This window comes from Chiroxiphia lanceolata, chromosome 13 (genome assembly GCF_009829145.1).
Source record: "Chiroxiphia lanceolata isolate bChiLan1 chromosome 13, bChiLan1.pri, whole genome shotgun sequence".
NCBI classification, from domain to species: Eukaryota; Metazoa; Chordata; class Aves; order Passeriformes; family Pipridae; genus Chiroxiphia; species Chiroxiphia lanceolata.
Genome location: NC_045649.1, coordinates 19439884 through 19467085, shown reverse-complemented (window position 1 = coordinate 19467085; position 27202 = coordinate 19439884). Strand labels below are relative to the sequence as shown.

The window sequence follows — 27202 nt, the reverse complement described above, 5'->3', positions numbered from 1 at the left end:
CAATGACTGCAGGCACACAAAGTGAACTTCAAAAAGACCCTTCACTGCACTGCAAAAAAACCTAGTCCAAGCAGTCATTATTGCTGATGCACTGTGTGGGTGTGCACAAAGCATCAGGCAGTGCTTTTCAGGGATAAAACTTCGCACATTCTCAGCTGTGCTTTATAATCTGCAGATTCAGACAAAATCTACCATTAAATAAAACTTATTGGATTCTATTGACAAAAGAAGGGAGGGTGGGAGTCATCAGGAGCAGCATCATCTGGGGGTAGGTGCCCTGGGATCCAATCTGATAGAAAGCTTTCTGCCTGGAGTCACGGCAGATCTCAGTTTTGCATCAGGAAGTGCCACTCAGTGAGTCATGCCAAGGTATTGTATTCCTCCTGCTTTGGTAATTTAAAATAAGAACCAAAAACTTGATGGAAAATTTTCCATCCCCTATGAGCAAAGGGCTTTCTTTTCCCACAAACCCAAGGAGTTCTGTGATATGACAGCTGCTGTGCTGTGTGCTCTTGTTTCTCTGCTATGTATCAATTTGATTGTCCAGGGTTTTATCACTGGGGTGGTGTAGGGAGTTCAGGCATTTTTCTTTTTGTGGTAGCAGCACCTAAACAACTCCCAAAACCTAAAGCTTATCCCTTACTCTAAAAGAGACAGTATATCCTTGAGCCTCTAAAAACATTCCTTTGTTTAGTTCACATGCTTGTTTGTGTTCTACATGGTCTCAAAATAGATAACTGACTTCTGTTTCCTAAAGCTTAAGGTCTATAATTGTTCCAACACTTCAAAACAAAACAAGACAGAGCTACCCAGCCGTATCTTACCTTCTACAGATAAATAGCCCATGTCCTTGAATCCTCTGGAACATATGCTCTGAAGGGTGACTTGGAGTCTGGGGGAGGATTTTATTCTGTAAGTCAGCATTTGGAGTGGAAGAGAGTCGTGGTTTAACCCCAGAACAGACACCACACAGTTGCTTGTTCACTCCACCCCCTGCCCTGCAGTGAGAGAGGAAAGAGAACTGGTGAAAAAAGTAAACCTTGTGAGTTGATAGAGACAAATTAATAAGTCAGGAAATGAAGAGAAAATAATAATGGTGATAAAAGAATATACAGAATAAGTGATGCACAATACAATTGCTCCCCACCCCCTGAGCACTGCTCAGTCAGTGCCCGGGCAGAGTCCTGCCCCACAGGCACCTCCCCCGGCTCATGTGCTGAGTGTGACATGCTGAGCTCTGGAATATCCCTGTGGCCAGTTCAGCTCAGCTGTCCTGGCCCTGCTCCCTCCCAGCTTCTTGTGCTCCTGCTCCCTGGCAGAGCAGGGGAAACTGGAAAGTCCTTGACTCAGAGTGAGCAGTACTTAGCAACCAACTAAAACATCAGTGTGTTATCAGCATTATTCTCTTACTGAATCCAAAACACAGCACTGGACCAGCTACTGGGAAGAAAATTAACTCTATCCCAGCCAAAAGCAGGACAAAGGGTCACCTGAGTCAGTGGCATAGCCAGGTAAAAACAACCCTGCAGGCTGAAGGGCTTCAGGTTGGCTTTGGTGGCACGGGAATTTTATCTAAAACCCAGTGGAGTTCAACATGACAAATACTTCTTATACACATTCGTTTTCCTAGTGAGCATCTGACTATCCTGAAAACACTAAATGCACTGTATTTACTGACATTTGGTGTGACAGTTTGGTGGTTTTTCAGGGGAAAGAGAAGCAGAGCGTACCTCCCCATCACTCCTGTTTTCAAGCTGATCCTGCGTTTGCTGCCTGTTTAATGGTTTCTTTTCTTAAACTCATGTCCTTTCAGTTTTTAAATCCTAGGGCTGCCTCAGATTCCTACTGTAAATGAGAGATGCCAGCAAGAACAAACTGATAGCACCTTTTCTGAGGCATTCAAAGGACTTAGAATATTTAACAGCCCCATTTTGCAGGCTCAAAGGTTCCAACTCTTAAAGTATTTGTTGCCTTTCTCACTAACCCATTTGCTGACAGTTTTGATTAGGCTACTGGAGGAACAGCAAGTTTTTCTCATTGCACAGAAACCCTCTAAAGTATAGCCTGAGGCTTTAGGTACAGGTGGTTCTCTCCAGTTATTGCTTTTTAAACCCTTCAGCTCAGCAGCCAGGGATGTTTCTTACAGACTGGTTTTGCATTGTGTCTCTGTCTTGGAAACGTATGGAGAATGCACAGACAGCTCCTTGTTGGTTTTGTTCTTAAACTGTCAGACAGAAAGTTTAACCTGAGAATTTGGGGTTAAAGAACTTACTATGGTGTGTGTTATGCCTGTATGTGTAATGTGTGGAAGGAACTCCACAGTAAGAACATACAATGAGGGAGAGAGTCTTCAGATATCTGTGTGTGCCCCCTTGGGTCAGCTCAATCTCCTGGTGACAGCCTTGCCAAAATTACAAAATCGAAACCAAAGGCAGTGCTTTGTACCAATGATGGAGATGCAGGGCCTGGGTCCTGCTGAGCCTCGTGTTCTGTGATCGTCTGTCCCACCCCACTTGGGGTGGAGCACCTCCCCCTGGATCCGTGGTGTTTGCCCTGTGCTGAGATCAGTCATGGCACAAGAAACGCAGCGAGAGCTCAAACGTGAATTTGGTCACCAGGGGTGTCCTCAGGGATGGCAATACTTCTAAAATATTTGTCTTGTAACATCTGGGATGAGTGAAACCCAGTTCTTTTGTCTCTACAGCAGGAGTGTGAAGGAGGCAACAAATGGATGTGCTGCTCAGAGAGACCGTGGCCTTGCTGGTTGAACTGGGGGAGTTTCCCTGATGGGAAATGAGCATTTTTCTCTTTCTATGTTTTGATCCAGTTCTGCTCACTTTTCCAAAATTATACATACTTTGAAGTCAACAGCCCAATTTTTGCATTTGCATTAAACAGCTGCTAAGGAGCTTTAGTGTTCCACAGCAGAAGTAGCTACTTTATGGCCCAAACCCAGCCAAACTCTGCCTCTGCTTATACGCCAGTGTCAGTGGGATTTTCTGGACGTGGTGGACGATTTCCATGTGTTTGTGGATTATGCAATCAGGCAGCATTTGCTAAATGCAAATTGAATGGTGCTGTTGGAATCGTATTGTTTGACACAGGACCTGCCTGGGCAAAAATGTGCCTCTTATGAGGAGCAGTGCAGGTCCAACAGTATTTTGCAGAATTGTCCTGGGCAGTCAGCATGAACAAAGCATCTATCTCAAGACAAAGTATTTTCATTAACATTAAAGTGGAGACAGGCCATGTAAAGGTTAGTACTGAGAGCAGCAGTAATATTTAGAAATTAGCTTTCAGAAAACACAGTTACATGAAATGTCAGCAATGGAGCACCATGGATTGGAGCACTGCATTTCTCCACCTATTTTTAATTTGTTCTCAAGACTTTTTGTTCCAGATTGGAGCAAATGACAAGTACCCATTAAAACTCATTTACCCTTCACACTATGAATCCTTCAGCTGCTGTGGCAGGAAGTAACTTTTACCTCTCTTGCAAACATATGGAAATGCACAGCAAACCTTTTACAAGGTCTACAATATAACAACTATTGCTGTTAAAAGCCACCCTCTGAGGCAAAATAATGGAAACCAGTGTGACCAGTGCAAGCAAAAAGAATATATTGAGGAAATCATCATGCTGAAGACAACTAAGTATGTCAGACATAAAAAAGTTCTTGTGATTAATCAAGGATCTTATTCTCTGGCTTATGCCTCATTTCCATCATTTCCATAATAAGCCAGAGCTCAGTGGAGTTACTCCTGATTTATAACAAAGTGAGAGGAATATAGTAAGTCTCAAACAGGTCATATTCTCTGCTGATTTCTGCCCCCCATCATGACTGCCTGACATCTCTGCTGGCTTTAAAATACTTCTTGTTTCATGTAGAAGCTTTTTATACCATTTGTACTTGCTGTGTAGGGGAGAGGAAAATTAATTGCAGTCTAAATTAAATCCCTTTGGCATGCATTTAGATATGACTAAGAGGACTTCTAAAAATATTTTAACTAACATGCTTTAAAAGTATATTGTGGGGGGGAAAAAAGGAACATTTTCATATATATGTTTGCAGGTAAAGGTGAGCTATAGACTGAGTGTGCCTTTACAGTGTCAGCTCAAGAAAATAATGTATTATCTTGTCTGTCACCACTCCAGTCTTTGACAATGTCCACAGTGTGCTACCTAAGGTGGTGTAAAACCACTTCTTGTCCTTCATGGCCCACACACTCATTCTTCTGTGCTGCAAACACTGCTGACAAGTAAAACGTGATGCACCTGCTTTTGCTCCTTTTGGCCATTAACAGACCACAGGCAGATCCAGAGCTATTTTAACAGCCCCTTTTGCTGGGAAACTAGACAAATCCCTTCAGTTTAACTCTCTGGAACGTTTCCAAAAGATGAGTGGCTTGCCCTTTGGGAGAATCAGAGCTTGTGCTGAAACAGTGAACACAAAGGACCTCATCAGATACCAGGAGTCTCAGTTTGAGGTGTCTCAGAACAGTGTGAGCACAGGAACCAAGGGCAAGGTACACCTGGGCCAGGGCAACCCCCATTGTCAGCAGAAGCTGGGGGATGGAAGGACTGAGAGCAGCCCTGTGGAGAAGGAGTTGGGGGTGCTGGTGGGTGAGAAGCTCAGCATGGCCTGGTGATGTGCATTTGCAGCCTGGAAAGCTGGAAATGTCCTGGGCCGATCCCACAGCAGGAGGGGAGAGGGGGATTCTGCCCCTCAGGTGAGACCCCATGTGCAGAGCTGCCTCCAGCCCTGGGGAACAGCACAGGAAACATGGGAACCTGTTGGATTGGGTCCAGAAGAGGGCTACAGAAATGATCAGTGTGCTGGAGCATCTCTCCTGTGAGGAAAGGCTGAGACAGTTTGGGTTGCTCAGCTTGGAGAAGAGAAGGCTCTAGGGAGACCTTGTTGTGGCCTTTCAAAACCTAAAGGAAGCTTGTAAGGAATTGGGGACAGACTTTTCAGTAGGGCCAGTGGTGATAGGACAAGAGGCAATGGTTTCTGACTAAAAGAGGGTAGAAACTTTTCACAGTGAAGGTGGTGAAACACCAGCACAGGTTGCCCAGAGAGGTGGTGGAAACATCCCTGGAAACACTGAAGGTCAGGCTGGATGGGGCTCTGAGGCACCTGATCTCACTGAAGATGTCCCTGCTCAGTGCAGGGGGCTGGACTTGATGACCTTTAAAGGTCCCTTCCAACTCAAATCGCTCGATTCTATGAATTCCTTCTATTGCAAAACTGAGACATACAGAGGGTTTGGCCCTTATTTACCATTTCTTGCCATCTTAATGCTCACCCCAAGATGGATAATTTTCTTTCTATTTCTGACTTATGTCCTGAAGTTTTATACTTCTTTTTCCCCCATTTTTTCTGACATTTTAACATAAAGGCTTAGGTACTCTAGGGTCTTAAAACACCAGCCTAACAAGGTTAAACTATCTGACCCTATATGAACGTCCCAAAATGGCCTCTATTTCCATATTAAAATACTGTCTCCTTTTGACTTCATATTTGGCTAAGCAATAACATTCACTCTGCAAAAATATGTTGGGAAGTTTATCTGTAGAACTAATGATAGAACAGACCATGTTTCTAAAATAGTCTCCTTTTAGCCTGCTTATCTCTTCCCTGACATTTCTTACTGAGCATCAGTGAGCAGGAGCTTTGTACTGACATCTGAAAGCAAGTCTCCAGCAGCAGTATGCAAAAGGCTATGGAACAAGCAGTCACATGGTTTCTATATTTTCTCTCTTTGTTTACTGTGTTCATAATGCCAAATGGCAAATTAAAAGAATGCCCCAATCCCAAAGAGTAAGGCATGGTATTTCTCCTTCCCACATGGATGGTTGTGATTATCTTCGGGGAGGGCAGGGGGTTTATACTTGTCTTTTTTTTTTTTTTTGATATTCAGTTCTGGGCTTCTTTCTGGGAGAACAAATAATTTCTGAACTGTTTGGTATAAACACTATGTAATTTATAAATACTGAATTATTGCAATGAAATGTTTGACTAAATTTACAAAGATTATCAAAAGTGGTCTGTAAAACCTTAGGCTTTGAAAGTAGGAGACACAGGAATGTGCCTTTTTAGAAAGAAGCTGGGAAGGTAGGTGTTACTTTGCTATACTTGTTAAGAACTGCAGAGAAGAAAGATATCTTTGGTCAACATTGGCATATCACATTTTTTCACCTTTTCCTGCTGTGATTTTGGTCATGGAATTCAATTCTGGCTGCTCACCTTCATCTTTTCCAAATGCCAATTCTTAAAACATGTTTTATAATACGCATGGTGGTACTGGAGTTGTAGGAAAACCTCTATTATTTGCTGCTTATAAAGGGCATGTGATGTTTAGATTTGAAATCCAATAAAAAGTAAAAAATATTTCAAATACAGGGGAAAGAAATAAAATGAGGTGTGGAGATAAATTTCCTCTGTCTCTCCTATCTGAATTTGTCTCTCATATCCCCCTTGAAAAAGGTAATGGAAAGACAAAATTAGGCTTCAGCTGAGATCTCCAGGTCCTCCCATTGCTGGGAGTGATTTCTCAGGGACAGAAATAAGGAGATAAGTTTGCTTTGCATACAGATAGGGCTGCTTAGTTTTTCCATTCAGTGACCTCCAAGGGCAGTGCATAAGGTCTGACATAACAAGCAAGGACATGACAAATACAGAAGAAAAGAGATATGTAAAAACCCATTTTTGATGGACTTGGGCAAAGCACACATAGGCTGTAATAAGAATTGCTGGGGTTTTTGAAGCAATGTGACTCTAAGTCTGTATTCAATAGATATAATGTTTACAGAAATAGATGCATCTGGAATTAATTTTAAGAAGGTAAATTGATACCAAATTCAATTTATTTTATTTAAAGATGTTCCACTAACATTTTCTGATTAGCCTTTCAAGAAAGATCAAAAATGTCTCTAGAAATGCATTTAATATCTATTTCAGTGCACAAAACTTGACTCTGCACTCACACTTGGGCAGTTATGCACTCCAAAGGCACTTTTAGCTCATACAAAACCTTTTTAAATCCCCTTTAAAAATATGAACTTTAGTTTTACTCTATGGAAAATGATACAGTTGTGTTAGGATGATGTTGTTGCTCATGAATTCAGAAAATTCCAGGCGGAGAAAATAATACTAAGACCAAAAATAAAGTTCCAGCACTGATTACACCAGCCTGGAAACTGTTTTCAGAGATATTGGCATAATCAGCATTGACTTGGAGGGTCCTGGGGGGTGGTGCAAAGCACAGCAGCAATAAAATGGCAGCACTCTGTTCAAAGTCAATTTAAGCACAGATTAATGAGTCACTGGAGCCCCTATTAAATGGCAGATGGTGCTCAGGGCTGGGAAGGGGAATGGCCATTTGTTATTCCAGCCCAGGGCAGTTACTGGAGTCAAACTGGTTGTTAGGAACTAAAAGGCAAACACTGTCAATGGCTTTTGTTTGGGTTGGGTTGCACCTCCATGATAAGATTGAGTAGGAGCAGAATATTCATGTTAAGAGGGCTTTGAGTTTGTTCTCTTGACTGATTATGATGCCTTCTCCAAAATCTCTCTGTGCCTCATGATATCCCAAATACACACTGTACACTGTTATCAAAAGGTGTTTTAACTGAACTACTCCAGTCAACATATTTATCCTTACAAATGTAGGACATTGGGGTTATTTTTCACCATTTGTTGTGCAAAGATTATATAGTACAGTAACTGCAGACCTGAAGGTAGGTCAGGTGTGTCAAATTCTTCACTGGAATGTAGTTCCTGACTAACACCTGAAAGATTATCGCTTTAAATAGCAAAGAATATATTTGGAGACCCTCAGAGCCTTCTAGAAAGTATTCACTGACAGATCTCCTCTGTGGACTTACTTCCCTATTATTCTACTTTTTTTCTTTTCAAATGCTTATGTGTTTGTGTTGATACTTTTCTTGGAGGAAAAAGACTTTCCAAATACTCCTTTTAAGCACTGAGATAATTCTTTTACGTGAATAAAGACCAGATTAAACTTTTCTAGTCCATTTTTCACACTGAGCTCCTGTTCTCTATCTGTCTCAAAAATGCTATCAGTATAAGAGTTTATTTGAATACAAAGCAAACAGGAGGCTGTTCTAGATAGAGATATTAAAATCAATATATTTTTATCTGCTACTAGTGGCTATTTCTTGTGTTTCCTGGATACCAGCAATAGGGGCCTGGAAGAGCAGAAGGAATTAAAAAGCACAGAGCAAGCAAAGACTGAGAGGTTTCTTGAGAGCAGCACCTGACTGAAGTGTGCAGGTGAGTTCCTGTTTTACAGGGGTGTCATTTCACTGACTTCTGTCACTAAACAGTGGAAGTGAGGGGAGAACAACCTGTGACATCCTGGTGGGGTTTTATGGCAGGGTAGGGAACACAGTGGGAATGAGCCACCCTGCTTTTCAGATTCCTCCACGTATTCCTTTCTGCTAGTTACTGTTGATAATAACTTAAAAACTTGCAAGATAAATCAACTTCTTAGTTCAGACAAATCAATTGCAAATAACCTTTATTTTTCCTGACAATGCCAGGATGACATCTTCCCTTCACAGCAATGAAACCAATCCCAAATTCACTCAGTGCCATGAGTGCCTGAAAGTCAGTCCTGTTATTCAGAATTCGATCAATAGGCATTAGAGCAGACTTAAGTCCTCCTTCCTTCTCTTTCTGATGAGAATAACTGTTTGTTTATTTGTGCAGTGTCCCTAAGCACGTCCCCTAAATCCTCCACTGCAGGGAAATACACAATCTTTGCAAAGGTTAACAACTTGAACATGACATTTTGTGTTTAATCTTCCCTTTATATGTGACACCAATGGCTGGAACTCTGGCTATACTTCCAGGAAATGTCCACACTTTCTAGCAGTAGAAAAGCTCTAACTAATGTAAAGGATTTAATCTTGAGTAGTGCTGAACACTGGCAACTTCCACTGAATCTCCTGAACTCTTCTGGCTAATCTGGAGCAGCTCTTATTGCTGAGGAATGACTTCTGAACCAATCTGTAATTCTGTATATGAACCAATCTGTAACTCTGCATGTGGGTTATGGCCTGAGTTACCCTGCTGACCTTGGTACTTGGTACAGGAACCAAGTACAGTGAAGTTTCTTGTTCTTTAATAAACCCAAGCTGGAGAGTTATTACAGTTTAAAGATGGCTAGAATAAAACTTGAACAATAGATATCCCTGCACTTCTGAAAAATTTTGCCTCAGGATGAGTTTAAGGTTTGTACTCATCTGAATAATCACCATCAACCTTGAATCGGATCTGAATAAAGTCTCAGGGTAATTAAACACACAAATTACACAGGTGGCTGCTCAGGTGACAGGGTTGCTGCACTTAGAAAAGTCATGTGGAAGTAATTAATCTTATTTCCATCACCGCAGGAAACATTTGTTTGTGAAATCAGTGACCAGCAGATGACATGGGGAAGCACAAAGCACTTGAACTGACAGACTGAGAGGTTTTGCACTTCATGGTTTGGTTATTTCATGTTTTCCACAGGGTACATCTCAGGCAAAAGGCACCAAGGAAAACTCTGAATGACAACACAGTCATGTCTTAGCCCATTTAATATATGAGGGATCAGGACTCCTTGATGCACCAAACATTACTTTGTGGCTCTGGCATGTTGGTGTACCAATACAAAATATGTTGTTCAAAGATGTGGTCCCTGTATATGCTTTGTATTAAGAGGAGCCACAGGAAAGATAAGATATCCCAAATAAATTGTGATTAAAAGTTACCTCTTTTTATTTACTCAATGGCTAGAATTAACAACTCTGTGAGAGAAAAACCTTGGTCATTACTGCTCCTCCTAATGCAGGGAAACATGGGTTTAACCAAACCTTGAATAAGACTCTACATTGTACCTTTCTGTATGATACCAGTCCAATAAAAATGGGTCAAAGCAGTATAGATGTTTCACTGCTCAGAAGGAAAAATTTCATGTGTGTTTATTTGCTGTGTTGTGCATCCCCATGGGGAGAAAAAGAAAGGTGAATAATTATGGGCTGCTCCTGTAACTTGTTATAAGGATAAAGAGATGCCACAAGAGTCTTGTAAACTTTTCTGTAGGATCTACAAGGTATGAGGAGCAAAGAAATGGAGACTCTGCTTCTTTGGTGCTGATGTCAGTACCTGGACAACAGTATCACAAGAAATATCAGTGATTTTTTGTCATAAATATTCCTCTTTTGGGAAGTGTGGTATCCAAGTGAGACAAAGCACAAACTCACTGCTACAAAACAAGGAGAATGACTCTGGTTCAGTATTCCACCAGCTGTCTGGGCAAGAGATTTATCAGAATCTCTGAAGTCTTAGGTATTAATCTCCTACAGTGTTATCACCTTATTTCCAAACTTTTCTGCTTTACTGGGTCATTGTCTTTGTCATTCTACACCCTTTTATATCTAATTATGGGACAAATGCAATAAGAAGCTGGCTGTGGATAGATGTGTTACAAGATTAAGGGGTTTGGCTCTTCCCCAGTCACAGTCAGATTTCTGTTCGTGGCTCAGACTCCCAGAGCAGCTTCACAGGGAGCTTTAGGGACAAAACAATTCAAACTTCTTATGATCCAGAAATAGGATCTGTGGTGTAAAGGATTCATTTGGCCCACTGTTATTCTTACAGTCAGATCACAATGTGACAATCCAAATATCCCATTGTGAGACCTTACTGTGAGGGTGTGTCTTGTCTGCTCACCCCAAATTTCCCAATATTTGGGTGGAGCTGACCCTTGCTGACCCCTGAGCTTGTCCAGAGAGCCCAGACCTAAACCTGCCCCTGCTCTTTCCCTGGTGGTGTTGGTGTGGATCAGTCAGCACTGCATTTCAGGGCTGAGAAGCTGCAGCTTTGCCATGTGCAAGTGTAGCTGGAAATGGGGTGGGAAGTGAGCTGGGTAACCTGCACAAATGAGATTTTCCACAGAGATTGCCTCAGGATGAGGTACAACACACCCAGGCCTCCTTTGCACTGCTCCTCCTTTATCTACGTGCAGCAGACACCTCCTCGAGTCCTCTGTACCCCAGAGTCTGAGACTCACTTTGCATGAAAATATAACAAAGAAACAAAAAATGGATCCATCTGTATTTTATTCTGACCTCACAGCAGTGTGAGTTCTTGATTTAGGTCATGATTCACCCCCTTTCTTGAGTAGACTTCCGATTTTAAGCACATGAATAAGTCAACTACTCATAGGAGGATGATGGCTCGCATACTCAAAGTCAAGTAAAATTTCACTCAACTGGATTTCACCATTGGGAACTGAGATAATATCAAAGAAATGATGTGAAATTAAATATTTCTATGCTCAGTCATAGACTTTTTCTTGGAAGGGACATTCCATCTTTAGAATGGAGAGTAGCTGGGATCATAAATTTCTCCTTAAACCCAAAAGCTCATTTCCTTATTTTCATGCTAATGGTGTAAATAATTGAAAAAATTAATGCTGTTTTAGTTTTTGTCAGTGACCAGAGACCATATCTATTGTAATACTCTACTGCTCCTCATCTGCTCTATGGAGGCCTAACAGAAAAGCTACTGATAGAGGCAATCTGCTCCTAGGTATGGAAAAGGAAATGATCAATCACTGGACAGTAAATGTTATTTTAGACATCCCAAAATGAAATGAAAGAAAGAACATAGCTAGAAAACCTTCCTGCCCTTCTGATTTGCTTAGAAGTAATTATTCAAAATACATTGATGGAGCAAGATGCAATTGCTATGTTAAAATGTAGTTATATGAAACAATAAATTAAGTAGGAATATACAACACCTAAACAAGAAATAGGAAGGATCCACTCTTATTGCCCTGGCAATAAGCATCCTACTGTACCAGGCTAATTTATTGCAGAAAAATATTTCCTCCTACAAACTTGGCACACCTCAAGTAGTAACTATGCTCACATAAATTCACTCTTGGACCCTTAAGTCAAAAGAAATAGTAAAGGAAAAAAAAACATTTTCTTCTTTCTCAAAGGCCTAACTCTAACCTACCACAGTTCCTAATTATTTTTTTCATTTACAGTTTCAAATTAAATGTTGGTTTTTTTAAGACTCAGAGTTTTAACTAAAAAACAATCAAGCCTTCAGCAACTCTAATCAGAGGTATCTGAAAGGGGGAGACATTTGTTAGGGATCTCAGCTCACACATCCTCATTAAAGAGGGGACTGAGCTCATAATGTTCTTGATGCTGGGCTGAGTCATCACTGGAACATTTCAGCCCTCAGAGAGACTGATGATGGTTCTGGAGGCACTAGCTACACACCTGAGTCTGATATTTAAATATCCCTGTGAAAGGTGAAGGGATTTCAGGGTGAAATAGAAGCTCATTCATACCAGAAAAATGGAAGCAATTTGATCAGAATGGAACATTAAAGAAAAATATTTATTGTAGATGCTATTTATTGAAATTACATGGATCATTATTAGAACTGTGTGGAAATGCTTATGTTTACTGAAAGTGAATGATAAAAGCATGACATGTGGAAAAATAATTTTTAAAGCCAGCTGAGCCTACTCTCCAGCTCAGTGTCAGCAAAATGGCTTAACTGCATTCCTGGTCTAAACTAAATTAAAAGAATGGACTAAATTTAATTGACTATTCTCGTGATATAAAGCAACAAAATCCGACAGTGGATGAATGTTTTTGATTTCTCCTGTTTTTGTGTAAATGCTGGACAGTACTTTAATCCGTCAGTATTATCTTGATGTCTTTTACATAAATTATTCTGAGGTAAAAATACTGGTTTGCACACAAAGAAGAGCACAGTGGATGTCCTGGTACCACAGTCAGTCATTAGAGCAGTAGCTCTGCAATTATGCACAAGTTACTTTGAATATTATTCCAGCAGCATCAAGCACAAGCCTAAATGTCAGCAAATCAGGGAAGGAGCAATATTGAAGTTCTCTTTAGTAAAGCTGTCTTTCAGTTCTAATAGCTGTAAATTAGCCTCAGTTCTAATTGATTCATTCTTTAATACACATCAGCTTGTTGGGAAGGCTCTAAGCACTGAAAGGCTGTGGCAGGAGAGCTCTGGGATATTCTGCTGTGGAGCTTTGAAATGTTCTTCTCAAATATGGGCAGCACCTCTCAGGTGAGGATTATCCAGGTCTTGTTTTAGCCCTACTTTTAGCCCCTTGTGACCTGAGCCAGGTCAGCAGGTGACTGGGGTGCAGGACATGCTCTTGCTGGCAAAGGGATGCTGTGACAGTGAGCTGGGGAAGGTCAGCTCTCCAAACACCCCAGCAGATGTTTAATTTCCTAAATTAAAGCTCTTCCTTTGAACACAATAAAGCTCTTCTGCAGCATGAAGCGTGGCAGGAGCATTTGTCTTTGTAGGACTCTGACCTCTGCTCTATTTTTAATCAAATCAAACTAAAGCCTTGTCCACAGGGCTGTTGTTGTTAATTGCCTCCCAGACATAGAAACATAGTTTTGAATTTAGTCATTCAAACATTCGAGATGTTGGAAACAAAAATAATCAGGAAACCTTTACTGGGTTCATTTTCTTAATTTCTCTGTCTGAATGCATCCATCTGTCAAAACATTCTTGTGCAGAACACGTAACACGAGGTACAGGTTTCACATTCTTTCTGTGCATAATTTGCCAGTTTGTACAAAATACACTTAAAATTGAACTATTTTTGCTTTTTGTGCTTTTTCAAGGTACTGCCTCTCTACTGACAGAGGAAATACAGCTCTTGGCTACAGTCAGGTCTGAGGGCAGACTCAGTGGCTTCCTTGGGGTTGGTATTTAGCACATTTCCAGCTGGGCTCAGCAGGAAAACACTTTCCTACCACTCCGTTCTTGGAGGTACTCAAGTTTTTCCTTATTCCCAGCCTCAGGACAAACCCCAAAGCATTCTCTGTTTGCAGCAGGGAAGTGGAGGAATCTCATCAAACGACGACTCTGGAAGCCAGAGCAACTGGATCCACATTGATCCATTTTCATGAATGCACCTGTTCCCCTAGGTTGGAATGGGTCTGAATTATGGAAGATGAGTGAAAAACCACAACATTCACCTTGAAGCTCAGTGATGTTCCTCGTCAGCGGAGGAACTGTTTGGCTTTGGTTTTCATTAGGCTGGAGAACTATCTTTGCTTGTTCAGTTTTGGCCGCAGAGTGATTTTGTCTCACAGAAATTGCCCTGCAATTATTTTGTTTTCCAAACGTAGCTCTGCTCCTGCAAATGCACCATTTGCTTTCCTGGGATGACGCAGACTCTCTCACAATACTAAATTCTATCCTTGTTTTTCCCCTAGTGTAGCAATAACGCAATTGCAAACCAAGAGCCTTTTAAATATTCATTCAGTTTTACACGTACAGTGTACCCTGCTGACAGGACACGTGGTAATGTTTCCAAAAACAGGGCCTAAATCTGCTGATTCTCCAGAAATGAGCTGGATTTGTCCTGTGATCTTAATAATATTATTTGCATAAACAGTACTCAGTTGAATAAGGAATTATAAAGCTGTGTGTACATTTAGCAATGGAGGTGCTATGCCTTCTCTGCCACACAGACAGGGACAGGAGTACTGGGAATGTCAACTGGGAATTTTTTACTGTTCAATCTTGTGGAAATTAAAAAAAGATAAGTGAAGCACAGATACTAAAATGCTTTTTTTCATCCATTATTCACCAAAGGACCTGAATAAACATTTTCAATGTCATGTTTTAGAGTTCTGAATGGTCTTGGTAGATTTTCTCTGAGAAATACAGAATAATTCAAGAAGAGTACAGCAAACTGCCTAAACTGCATTGCATTGGTTAACCAACCTCGTCAAGGATTTATTTCCTGAAATGGATGGATTTTGCTGGATTACGTTAGTACCAGGTTGAGTTTTAATTAAACCTCTATCCTGCTCCTGGGAAAGAAAGCTTTACAATCAGAGAATTAAAAACAGCTCTCTTGGGCAGGGGAGGGGAGAGGAGGAAGGGTGGAGGTGATGCTTTGAGAGGCAGGAAGTTTCCCACCAAGGCATGGAAGAGCAAACTCCTGCTTGAGCTGCTCAGAAACCTTCCCCTTGGTGCTCCTCAGGCACAGCTCCTTGCTGGAGTCAGCAATCCCTGTGCTGCAGCTGCTTCTTGAAGCAGCTCTGAGACAAGGAATTAGTACAAGTGATGCTTTTATTCCTCCTCTGACTGTCCTGCCTTTTCCTGCTGCAGCCCAGGAACCCCTGCCTGTGGCTGTAGGGTTTGGGGAGGGAACAGTTGGCAGCAGAGGGGACCCAAAAGTGCCCTTTAAATCTGGACCTGCAAGACTTCTCTGGCCTGTTCATCCCCTCCATCCCCCACCTGCAATTCCAGCTCCATAAACCCTCCAGCTCTTCTCTTGAATGGAAATATCAAGTTGCATACAGATTTCATGTCAATGCTTTCCTTTTTGCTCTTTAATGTGACTCCTGTGGTTGCCAACATAGGGTCAATCTGACTGTGATACCCAAAGCAAAAAATCCTCAAAAATTCAATGTAAAACAAATGGGATTTCATAGAAATAACTTTAAACTTTCAGTTTTGTGCTAGATGGGGTATGCTTGGTGGCAAGTATCAAAAATAGAGTGCCTGAATGCATAAAAAACCCTTAAAAATAAGCCTACAAAATGCTGACATTTATTCATGATTATTAAAAGTCTTTGTCCAGCCAAGAAAGACCTGAAGTTACCACCCGAAATACTAATTTGCCTTTAAAATATTCACAACCTCCAAACTCCTGTCAAAATTTGTCTGTGGTTTGTTCTTTTGGGCTTGACATCTGCTCTACATCAGACTCCTCAAATGAATACTGTCTTAGCAGGTATTTAAGCACAGTCATTCAAAAAGAAATGTAAGAGCAGAAAAGCAGGAAAATCACTGGACTGCAGAGCTCCCTTCAAAGTGTGGAGAGCTCCTCACTCCCATTGTAGGGGGAGTTTAAAGGGCTCAAAGCCCAAGCCAGCAAAAAAGAGAGAGAAAGTCAACCAACTCACAATTCCTGTGATTAAAATGGAATCTCCTTAATCCGTCTTACTCCTGAAGAGCAGAACGTTATTTTGGGACTGATATAATAAAGACTTGTTAGTTAATTATTTACCTTGTAATTAAAAATGAACAAATTACTAACCAAGCCAGGATCTGCAGGATTTAACTAAGAATTTAATTTATAACTCATTTTCTTAAGGCCGAGTATAAAATTGTTCATTAAAGAGCTCCTGAAACTTTTTTGGTTCTGAATATGTTTTCAGAATACAACATGCTGTTTTCTAGCCTGGAAAGCCATTTTCTAAAAAGAGCTGGACATTCTGCTACTGGAATCTCTGGGGAGGCAGAAGGTACAGGGGTGATATTTGCAGCCTAAATCTTTGTGCTTGAGGATTTGGCCAATTCAGGAATTTTACTCTTATACTTGTCTGGCTCAGCTTTGGCATAAATGTTGTGCAGAATTCACGGATACCTCAGGTCTCCAGGGTCTTGAAAACATACCAGTGAACATGAGACAGATGTGCAGGAGGCTTTATTTGCTTACTCAGCACTGTCTGCTGCCTTATTTTTGTGCCTATTTACTTCTGTGCTATAACTTAGACCTTTAGTATTTTTTTTTTATGTTCTACACAAGAGGAAAAAAGGAAGAAAAACAGTTCTGCAGGTAATGACCACATGTAGATGCATTTGTTGTGCATTTATCATAGATATGAATTGATTGTCTTTATTTGCACAAGTAAAAGCTTGTTTCTGGTAAAGACAAAAAGGTAGCTTGAAAACAGCCTGGTCTTGTAGGTTTTGCTCAGTCTCCTTCTGTGCAGTTTATTACAGACAGTGACTTTAGATCTGCTGCAGAGTATCAAGATAAACACAGAAAATACTTATTATTGATGAAGTCTAATGAAGTCTGTGTTTTTTTAGCACAAAACTTTTTTACCTTGATGGGCTCTCGAAGTGCTGTAGACTGTGAGTTGTAAAACCTGCACAGGAATGTTGGTTTGTTGAATAAAATGTTTTTATTAGTGTTTTTCAAAATCATGGAAACTTTTCTATTGCTCATACCTTTCACCTAACTTGTTTTCCCTGAGGTCTCATGAGTTAGAATTCCAAGAAGATTTTCCATGTGGGACTGGGCAGGAAGGACAGAGATCCAAGAACTCACGAAGAGCAAGAGGGCAGAAGAGGGTATGCAACAATATTCCATATCCAAAAACATGTCCATGGAAAAAATAGCTACAGGGTAAAAATGAGAGGTGGCTGTCAGATGGCATAAATTTTTCCTTTTATTCTCCATGTACACATGAGCTAAAAACCTTCCATTCCCTTTGCCTTGGAAATGTAACCATCCCCCTGACATTCCAGGAGAGAGTAATTTAATTTGCTGTGCTGTCTTCATCAGGGGCTTGTGTGTAGCAAAATCTGACATTTTTATCTCGATAATATTATGTAAAGCAATGAGCAGGGGCCCAGGCTCGTGTTCCAGCTGTTGACAGCTGGTGATTGTCAGCAGGTCATGCAGCAGAGCCACTTGCCCGTTCCCACTGCTGAGGGTGAGGAGATAACGTGGATATTGCCACGAAAAGCTTGTGACAAAGGTGCCCTACAACTGCCACACCCATGGCTGAAAAACCTGGGAGAAAGTTGTTCAGAATCTGGTGATTGTTTTCACTGAAGGGGGGTGGTGAACACTCCTCTGAATTCCAAGGCCAGGTCTGTGAGGATCTGCAGCTGCTGCAGCTCAGCAGGGTTTTAAAGTTCACTGTGTGTTTGAGTCACTGTGTGTGTTCAGCTGGAGCAGAGGAGACTGAGGGGAGACCTCACTGCAGTTCCAATTGCTGGGCAGGGGCAGAGGAGGGGCAGGGACTGAGCTCTGCTCTGGGGGGACCAGGGACAGCAGCCAGGGAATGGCTGCAGCTGTGTCAGGGCAGGCTCAGGTTGGATCTCAGCAAAAGGTTCTTCCCCCAGAGGCTGGTTGGGCACTGCCCAGGCTCCCCAGGGCAGTGGGCACAGCCCCAAGGCTGCCAGAGCTCAGGGAGGGTTTGGCTGATCCTCTGGGGCACAGGGGGTGACTCTGGGGATGGGCCTGTGAAGGATTAAGGGTTGGACTGATGGTCCTTGTGGGTCCCTTCCAACTCAGCACATTCTGTGGTTCTGTGAGTCCAGTAGGACACCCTTGATCTGCAGAGCAATGAACACAACCTTTGCAGTCACCATTGCAGGGTCAAATGCACTAAACTGTTGTGATTCAAATACCTGAGATCAGATACCTGAATACCTACCATTAGAAATGCAAAATTTGCTCTTGTTGAGCACTCCAAAATCAAGCCATTCTGCTGACTCTGTAGTATGTTCAACAAGCTTTGCAGCCACCCAAGAAACACACACCAAAGTGAGGCATTTTTTGACATTAGTCATGTCTAAAGGCTATTTACAGCCTTTCTAAGATCATCATTTCCCCTAAAAACACGAGGGAACCCACCCTAAAGTGTGGTGCTCCTTTTCACCCAGACAGCTTAATTAACAGGGCTGTGTTTCCTCCTACTTGGAGCTCCTGAAAGCCCTTTGTTAAGAACAATGCATTACAATAATCCAATTTAGACACAACAAAAACTACTGCTCCTCTGCCAAAGCATCTGAAAACTGAGAACTGTCATTCCCAAAGGAAGGGCCACCACCTTCAGTGGGACTGCAGGCTTAACAGTAATTTTTTATGCTGTTGTAATGAGGCTGATGGCAGTGGGACTTGCTGCCATGAACAAACTGAGGAGATTTTCATGGGTGTGACCAGACCATTCTGAGCAGGAGCATTTGTGCTCCAAATCCTTTCCTTTCTTCAATCCCTGTTTCAGAACTTAGATAAGGTTTTTTAGGAGGGTGAGAAAGTGAATATTTTCAAATGTATTCTGTTTGTCTCTGAGCATTAAATTGTAGCTCAGATTACTATTTTCTTCATTTCATGTGATAAATATGGGAATTATTAGAAAAAACTCTGTAGGCTCTTAAGTGGTTTCCAGTGATTCATTGGACAGCACATTTATAGAGAGAAAAAAGGGCAGAAGAGAAAAGAGTAAGAGAGAGGAAAGTCTTTAGGACGTACACTGCATTTTACCCAGAGGCCAGAACCTTTTTGTAGGACATAGCTGATACTATTTTGTTGGTGAAGAACCAGGTGTTGAAGTAAATTTCTTAGCCTGCTTCCTAACTTCTAGTGCTGGAATCCTCAGTACATTTTTAAGTTAAACAATGTTGGTTTTGAATTCTTGAATGCTCTTTAATTCTGAACAGTGGGTTACAGAAATATTGTTTGCAGATATACAACTGGAATTTGTTCTCTCTTTTTATCTTTTCCTTCTCTGTTCCACATTCATGGCATGAAGCACAAGGACAGTTGATGTAATTTACTGTTTCAGTTTTTAGGCATTAACTACTTCAACCATACTGGAGGTCAGGTTCTTTTATGCAAAGGAGGAGTCAAGTTATCCACTACAATGCTGGAGGTCATGTGGTAAATTAGAAGTTAAAGGAACCTCCTGGAAGGCACAGGCATCACATTTGGTTGGGACTGTAGCTTCATTGAGGTCTCTGTGATGTGCTTGAAACTAAACCTGTACATTGCCTTTGAATAAAGAGTACTAAAGCAAATTTCAGCATAATATAAGTATCAACTTAGTTTTTTCTTATTAGATCTTATCACTCTTCTATCATATACTGTATTCTTCATCATCGTAATCTCACCATGCTTCCAGTAATGAGCACTGATGTTACCCAATGTCACCATGTAGATCGTGCTCTGTTTTTTCTAGTCCTATTTTGAGAAAATGCATCTGAGTAAAACTTCATTTTCAGTGTTGCCAAGTCTTCCCCCAGCAGATAACATTTTGTCTATATTTATATGACATGACTTTATGCTTCTTGGTTGTGGCAGATGGAGGAATGATTTTTTTTTTCCACGTTTTTCATATGATGAAGAATTTACAGAATCTAGATTAGCAATAGCAAGCACAGGAGGTTTTGATTTGTTTACCTAACATACATGTCACATATAAAAGGCAATGTCCTTCCACTGTAGTTGTTAATAAGTAGCTTTTCCAAATGGATTTGTGCCAACACAAAATCCACCACCACAATCAGCAGTAGTAGGAACTTCAGCTGGCAGCAGCAGTGAAAGCAGTAAAGATTAAATGACTGTGTGAACTGTCTCTCCAAATTAAAACTGATGTGCACTGGCAAAAAACACAAAAATCTCACACCACTGTTACCCCTTATACTCTGTTCTACTTTGGTAATAAATAGAGAAAATGTTGCTGTCTGGGACTCACTATTTTTCACATGACAGATTCCCCTCATTAATTACAAGAATCTGAGAAACCACACCAGTAAAACATTTCAAATGATAAAAACCTATAGATGACTTTCAAATGTCTGAGGATGCAGACAACCTTTTGAAGGTTGGTTTTCAGGCACATTTGTCAGCTGCCTGTTACTGAATTCTGGCTGGTGTTGCACATGGACTTCCAAAAACTCTGCTTGGAAATTCCACTAAATTACATCCAATAAATTAATTATTTTTCTGGGTAGGATATTTTTGAGGAGCTTCAAAATCTCTGCAAAACAGCACTCATGAATCTTCTAGAGCAGGTTTATGTCAGAGCTGCAATAACAGCAAACCCTTCCCCTTCTCAAGAACTGTGGCTGAATTATGCTAATACCTGTACAAAAAAAAAGAATGGAAAAAAATCAGTATAATGAGGATTTGAATAAGTATTTTATTGTACAATATTAACTGACAACATTCTAGGTTAGCCCACGTTTCTTTAAAGTGATTCCCAGTTTATTGTCTCACAGTGTCCTAAAGGACATACTTTCAAAATACAAATTATTTTCCACAGTTTAAATGAATCTCTAGCAATGCACTAGAGCCCCTCAGAAATATCTTAGGTTTAAAAATTGCCCAGAACTAATCTGTGAGTTCATGAACAGTAAAACATCTAATTTGTATGTCAGGGTGCACAACTCAGAGCTGCTGACCACGACCCCGAAGAGGCTTTGCAGCTGCAGAGATGCTGCAGCACCGAGAGATACATCGTTGTTACTTTGTGACATGCCCTGTCTTAAACTCTGGGTTTGCATCCCATTCCTTGTATTTATTATGGACAGAATTTAACCTCATAAACCAATCAGACATATCAGTCCTCTCCTGGTCATTGTGAAAGCACAGGGCACTCAAAAGTCCCAGGAGCACCACATAGGTTTGTCATGAACCTCAGCAGGGACAGGAACAGGTATGTGCCACGTTTATTTATGCACATTTGGACACTCTTGTGTAGAATTTTCAGGATTAGAGCAATTGCTTTGGTGTTGCCAGTTAAAAGCTGCCATGTACACAGATACTCTGACAGTGGTTACAAGTTCCATGACAGAGAACACTTGCCAGGAAGCAAGGCTAGTGAAAAAAAGCCAAATCCACCTAAAATGTATCCTCAGGTAAATGTGAGGTTTTTCAGCAGGACAAGATTCTCTATTCATAAGAAATGTGACCTGTTAGCAGCAACATAAGCTGCACTGCGCTGTAACCGGTTATGTCCACCAGCAGCACATCAGGAGAGACTAATTCTTGCATTCCCTATGGAAATCAGGTGGGATTTCCTGCAGTATTAACTGTTCCATCTTCCAAGCACTGGATAACTAAATGGCCCAAGCACTGGGATAAATCTGTGGAGAGTTGTCTGAACTCTGGGAAGCCCAGTGTGAGCTGTACCAGCTGATGGAATCTTCGTGCTGTACGGGAAAGGTGACCCCTCAACACCCTGGACAAAGAGAGCTCTTGGGAAGCTGGAACAACCTCTTTAACTAATGGGATTCAGGCAGGGACAGGAGAAAGAGAAGGTTGTATGTTTTACTGGTTTTGAGAACTAAGTTCACAGATTAGTTTTAAGAGAATTATCCTATGAAAAGGAATTTATAAAGCAAATGCCATAAATCTAAGTTTTTTCACTGCGACATGATTGGGTTTGAACTTCATTAATAGCAAATAGGGAAGAATCATGGGAACACATTGATTATAACACACTAAATTAACATGAAAACTTTAACAGCACTGAAGGCCACTAGACACAACTGAAGCCTAGAACTCCTCCAAACACCCTTACCAGCCTGCTTTGAACTTCTTGAAACCACTGGGAGGGGTCCACACAATTGTGGGTAAGTTAGACTGTTACACTGCTCCACAAAGATAAAAAACAACCCCCTGCATTTGCTTATTGGCTGTAACACAAGACCTTCAAGCCAGGACAGGACTTCAAACATGACAGTGTTCAATTTATCAGTATAAACACAAGACTTCAACCTAACTAAAGGCATTTTATAGAGCCCTGCTCCTGTCACAGCTGATGAGAACCAGGTTGAGGATGAATATAATATGAAGGGTCAGGGCCTTCCTTCTCATATGAGCTGTTGAAGTAGAGTGTTCATAAAAGGAGGATTTATTTCTTAGAGAAATTATCTATTAAAGGACACAGGATTTTCCCAATTCATCTCGTTCTAGAACTTTATCACAGGTAAATCTACACAGCTTGTGTATGTTTTGTACACTGAAAAAGCTCAGTATAAAAATACTGCTCTCTCCTTCTTTACCCATACTATGAGAAAAGCACAGTTTATTATAACAGGAAATAATACTTTATTATAAAATCTGCATGTAAACAAGTAACCAATTCATTGAATAACAGTTAATGGAAGTGCAAATTAACTTCATAAAATGATATCTGTTCTGTATTTAAATATATATATAATTTGTTTTCTCCCGTTCTGATGTGGTTCTACCCCCTCCTCCCCACATTGAAGTTTAAAAAGATTTATCATTGCTTGCATTATACTAAAAAGAGTGTACGAGCCTGCGTACAAGTTTAAGTTTTGCTCTGCAAACGAGACAAGTCTATGGTGATACTTATTATTCTTTCTTATCTTTGCATCTCTGGTATCCACAGGACAAAAGGATATAGAACATATGTACACAGTGAAAATGTGGGCATGTCAAGCCACATATTTCAAGTTAGTTCATTTACTTGCACACATTGAAACTTTAACCATTTATCAATGAAGCATTGTGGTGTAACTTCCAGACTTGCTTGAGCACCTTAAGGCATTAATGAGTCTCAATGGATAAGTCATTCTTGTTATCACCACGAGGATCATCTACACACTTCTCATAACAGTCCAAGGCTTGTTCATCACGTGCAACATCTGGCCTTGCTGAGAGCTCCTATAGCACTGATAAGTCATGGCAGGACTTTGATTTTGCCTTGAAAGCCATCTTCTTATTGTTCTTTGCCACAATTCTCCCAAGGAATCGCTTTGCCTTTTTGCCTATGCTTTCCCTCCTCTTGGTGTTGGCCATCCTCCTGGCATTGTCTTCCTTGCTGTCCTTGCGGAGCCTGATCTGCCGAACGATGCCCTCAAACAGGTCCTTGACGTTGTGGTGAAGAGCAGCTGAGGTCTCGATGAATTTGCAGTCAAACACCACAGCACAGGCCCGGCCCTCTGCAGGGAAAGAGAAAAGGGAACATGAGTGGAGATGGACTTTTTGTTACATATGGTAGAAAAACAAAACAAAAACCGGTTTTAAGTACAGAAAGTGCCTTCAATGCCAGGAAAGAGCTTTACTATATAGTAGAAAAGCCCAAATTGGCTCTCACGGTTTTGCCCCCTTACTCTTGGTTTTGTTGTGGTGTGGTCAGAAATCTCATTTGACCAATGGTACTGAATGTCAGACTGTCCCAGTATTGTGAAGAGTTAAGCTGATACAGGAGAAGCACTTGGATGCGTGTTTGCTGTTTGATAAGGAACAGTGTGAGGTACAGAAAGAAATGGATTTTATTCTGGAAGTTGTTGAGCAATTCTGCACCTCTGCCTTGCTGTAACAAGTGAGTTTTCCACACTAACTGCAAATGAAGCTGATGCAGGCCACAGGGTCAAGTCACTGAATACGTCACTAGAGGTCATGAGGTTGCACACCACTGGATCTGACTGGGGCTGCATTCGAAATGCAAGATGCTCAGTGTTCCAGACATGAGCACAAAACCCTGGAACATTGCTGCAGCACAAGTTTCCATGGTCAACTGTGGTAAATAATGGCCAAGTTTTAAACCTGAGGGAAGCATGGATGTCAGAACCAGGGCAGGTCAAACGTGCTGCCACCAGCCCAAAAGAAGTGATAATCTCCTGAGGAACTCAAATCAACTCCCTGTGCAGGCATTGAGCACAGGGAGCATGGCCAAACCCGACAGCAAGAGATGGTTCATCATCATCCATGCTCCAATATTCCAGAGTAAACAAACAAAAAAACCTCACAAAATGTTCAAATTTCACAGAATTAATACTGTGGTGTTGGCAATGGTTCCTGTGCTCTGGTTACTGAAATGCAAGCTGAAACTAGCTGAGAAATTCTCACTGATCACAACTGGAGAACATCTACAAAGAGATGTTGAGTTGTGAGAGGCTGGTCCCACCAGCTCAACTCAAATGTGATGGAATCACTTCCAGAAGAAGGGGGTTGTACAGGCTGTATGGGATCACCCTTTCCAAAGGCTGGTTGGGCTCTGTGACGTGGCAGCTCCAGTCCCTCACAAAGCATAGCTCGGGCTACCCCATCCTGAGCCTGGCAACTGCTGCTGCACACAGAGCATACAATGAAACCCTCAAGATAATACTGACCAAAACCAGGTCCTAGACAAAGTAGGGTGCTAAAGCTGCAGCTCTGATGCATTTTTTTCTCTCATACTGCAGTTCAGACATCTTCCCCCAGCACCATCTCCACTGCTTTCTCTGGTACCAAGTTCCTCAGCAGGAACCAGCTGGCTTCATTTCTCCAGTGTACTCCAAATCATACATATTTCTACATCAAACCCAGACAATTTCTATTGGCCATGATCCTCCACAGTCTTTGCTACTACTTTAGACATTATTGTGCAAATTCATAGTGTCTCTTACCATCAACTGAGACTTCCCGGGACCTGACCAGGTCGCTTTTATTGCCCACAAGGATAATAGGAATGTCTTCTGTTTGCCTTGCTCTTCTTAACTGGATTCTTAGCTCAGAGGCCTTTTCAAAACTAACTTTGTCTGTCACTGAATATACAATAATATAGGCATCTCCCATTTTCATACAGTGGTTCTGGAGCCATTGGCTGTCATCCTAAAAAGAAGACAAGAAATAGATTTATTGCACTGAAAAATCTATTCAACACTGAGTAATGATGTAATTAATGTGAGCACCTTATAGATATTTTTCTTAGCTTTGTTATAAAGAGTCAGTAAAAGTAAGCCAATGTCCCAACAGTTTTAAAAATTTTGTTCTTTAAAATGCAACACAAAAGAAAATTCTCTTGTTTCCAGAAATGGCATCAGGTCTGCACTGATCAGATTGTGAATCTCTAATTTTACAGTAATTCCCTGGGCTGCTCATGTAAGCTGCTGATTATTCAAAGCATTAAGGGATTCTCACTCCAGCTCTATTCAGGTTTTTTAATTGCCTGCCTAGCTACAAGAAATTAATTGCAGGAGAGAATGAAAGGCAGTATGAACTCTAATTTTTTAGTCAGCATAGTTGTTCCATTTCTACTTTTTTTAATGAGAACCACGGACCAAGCCATAGAGGAAAAACAAAGAAAAAGCTGTTAAGTACCTGCTCCCATATATCAAACACCACGAGAGACGCTTCTTCTCCATCGACTATAATTGATCTGTCGTATGTATTTCCTACGAGGGGGAAAAAAAAAAAGTTCAGAAAAAAAGAAGTTATTCTCCTGGGAGGTCTGGGGGGGGGTGGCCGTGGGGGCCGCCCGGGGAGGTGCCGCGAGTCCCTCACCGGCCTCGTCCGCGTCCGCTCCATCCTCCACGCCGCCGAAGATGCGCGCCAGGCTGGTCTTGCCCACGCCGTGCTCGCCCAGCAGGATCACCTTGTAGAGGCTGCTGTCGGAGTCGCTGCCCGAGGAGATGACGGAGTCGGAGGAGTCGGAGGCCCAGCTGTCGCGGTGCTCGCCGCCGGGGCTGTAGGAGGTGCAGCGCACCAAGCCCTGGGGGTCGGCGGCGCGCAGGTCGCGCTCGTCCACGGGCATGCTGCGGCGGTGCAGGGGCTGGGCCGCGAACGGAGTGCTGCCCCGCCGCCGCTCCAGGCACCGCACCTTGTCCCCGCGGTTCAGGGTCATCGGGGAGCCGGGCTGTGCGGGGACACAGGAGCTGTGAGGAGCTGTGAGGAGCTGTGAGGAGCTGTGAGGAGCTGTGAGGAGCTGTCAGCACCCGCCGCGCCCGAGCGCCCCAGCCCCGCCGAGCCGAGCCGAGCCGAGCAGCCCGCAGAGCAGCGCTTACCTCGGGGCGCTCCGCGGAAGCGAGGGCAGCAGTGAGGGATTCCCCGCCGTTTACCGCCCGTGCCGCTGCCGGAGCTCCCTCAGCGAGTGCTGCCACCACCGCTCCGCGCCCCTATTTATGTCCCGGGGCCGGTCCCTCCCGCCGTGACGCGGCGGGCGCTCCGCCAGCGGGGCCGTGGGCAGCGCCCGCCCCCGCCACTCCGCTCGGCTGCGCTCCCATCAGCTGCCATCGGCTCCCATCAGCTCCCCCATCAGCTGCCATCGGCTCCCTCAGCTCCGCTCCGCTCCGCAACGAGCGGCGGGGGCGGCGGGGACACCCGGCACGGGGACACCCGGCACGGGGGAGAGCCCGGCACGGGGGAGAGCCTGGCTCGGAAGGCAGCCCGGCACGGGGGACAGCCCAGCCCGCTCCACTCTCTCCACCGGTTCTCGCCCGGGCAGCGAGCGCCGTGGGCAGGCGAGGGGCGGCGGAGCGGGTCGGTGGAAACCCCGCCAGGCGCAGCGAGCGAACGGCAGAGCTCTGGGGCTGCCGGGGTCGGCCCCACCGCCTGCTCCTTCTCCTACTCCTACCCCTGCTCCTGCTCCTGCCCCGCCGCTGTGCTTTTCCCCGCCGGGTGCGATGCAAAACCGCATCTGCTCCGTGTGTCGCTCGTTCCCGCTCGCAGCGCTGTGTGAGAGAGCGTGGTGTGCACTGGTGCCTTTCCTCGGCTTGCGAGGATCTGTGTCACGATTCAGGAGTTTCAGTGTAGCCCTGGCATGTACAGAAGCGTTAGAGGAGACCTCATGGCAGTTCCAGCTTCCTCGGGAGGGGCAGAGGAGGGGCAGGGACTGAGCTCT

At 42.7% G+C, this 27202-nt stretch overlaps 1 protein-coding gene across 1 annotated transcript; it reads right to left on the bottom strand.

Annotated features, from left to right (window-relative positions):
* Positions 1–22656: 22656 nt before the first annotated feature.
* RRAD (RRAD, Ras related glycolysis inhibitor and calcium channel regulator) lies at positions 22657–26448 on the bottom strand. Its single transcript, XM_032701112.1, has 5 exons — positions 26367–26448; positions 25867–26218; positions 25684–25757; positions 24990–25194; positions 22657–23540 (listed from the first exon to the last, which is right to left on the bottom strand). The coding sequence occupies exons 2-5, from the start codon at positions 26204–26206 to the stop codon at positions 23263–23265; spliced, it is 897 nt and encodes a 298-aa protein (XP_032557003.1). The 5' UTR covers positions 26207–26218; positions 26367–26448; the 3' UTR covers positions 22657–23262.
* Positions 26449–27202: the final 754 nt, after the last annotated feature.

Bases quoted from the DNA above. Each gene is read 5' to 3' on its own strand.
- RRAD (XM_032701112.1), bottom strand. From the start codon at position 26,206: ATGACCCTGAACCGCGGGGACAAGGTGCGGTGCCTGGAGCGGCGGCGG. The intron at 25,195-25,683 runs GTACTTAACAGC...TCTTCTTTTTAG, and splicing joins TGTTTGATATATGGGAGCAG to GATGACAGCCAATGGCTCCA. The intron at 23,541-24,989 runs GTAAGAGACACT...CTTTCCCTGCAG, and splicing joins CCGGGAAGTCTCAGTTGATG to AGGGCCGGGCCTGTGCTGTG.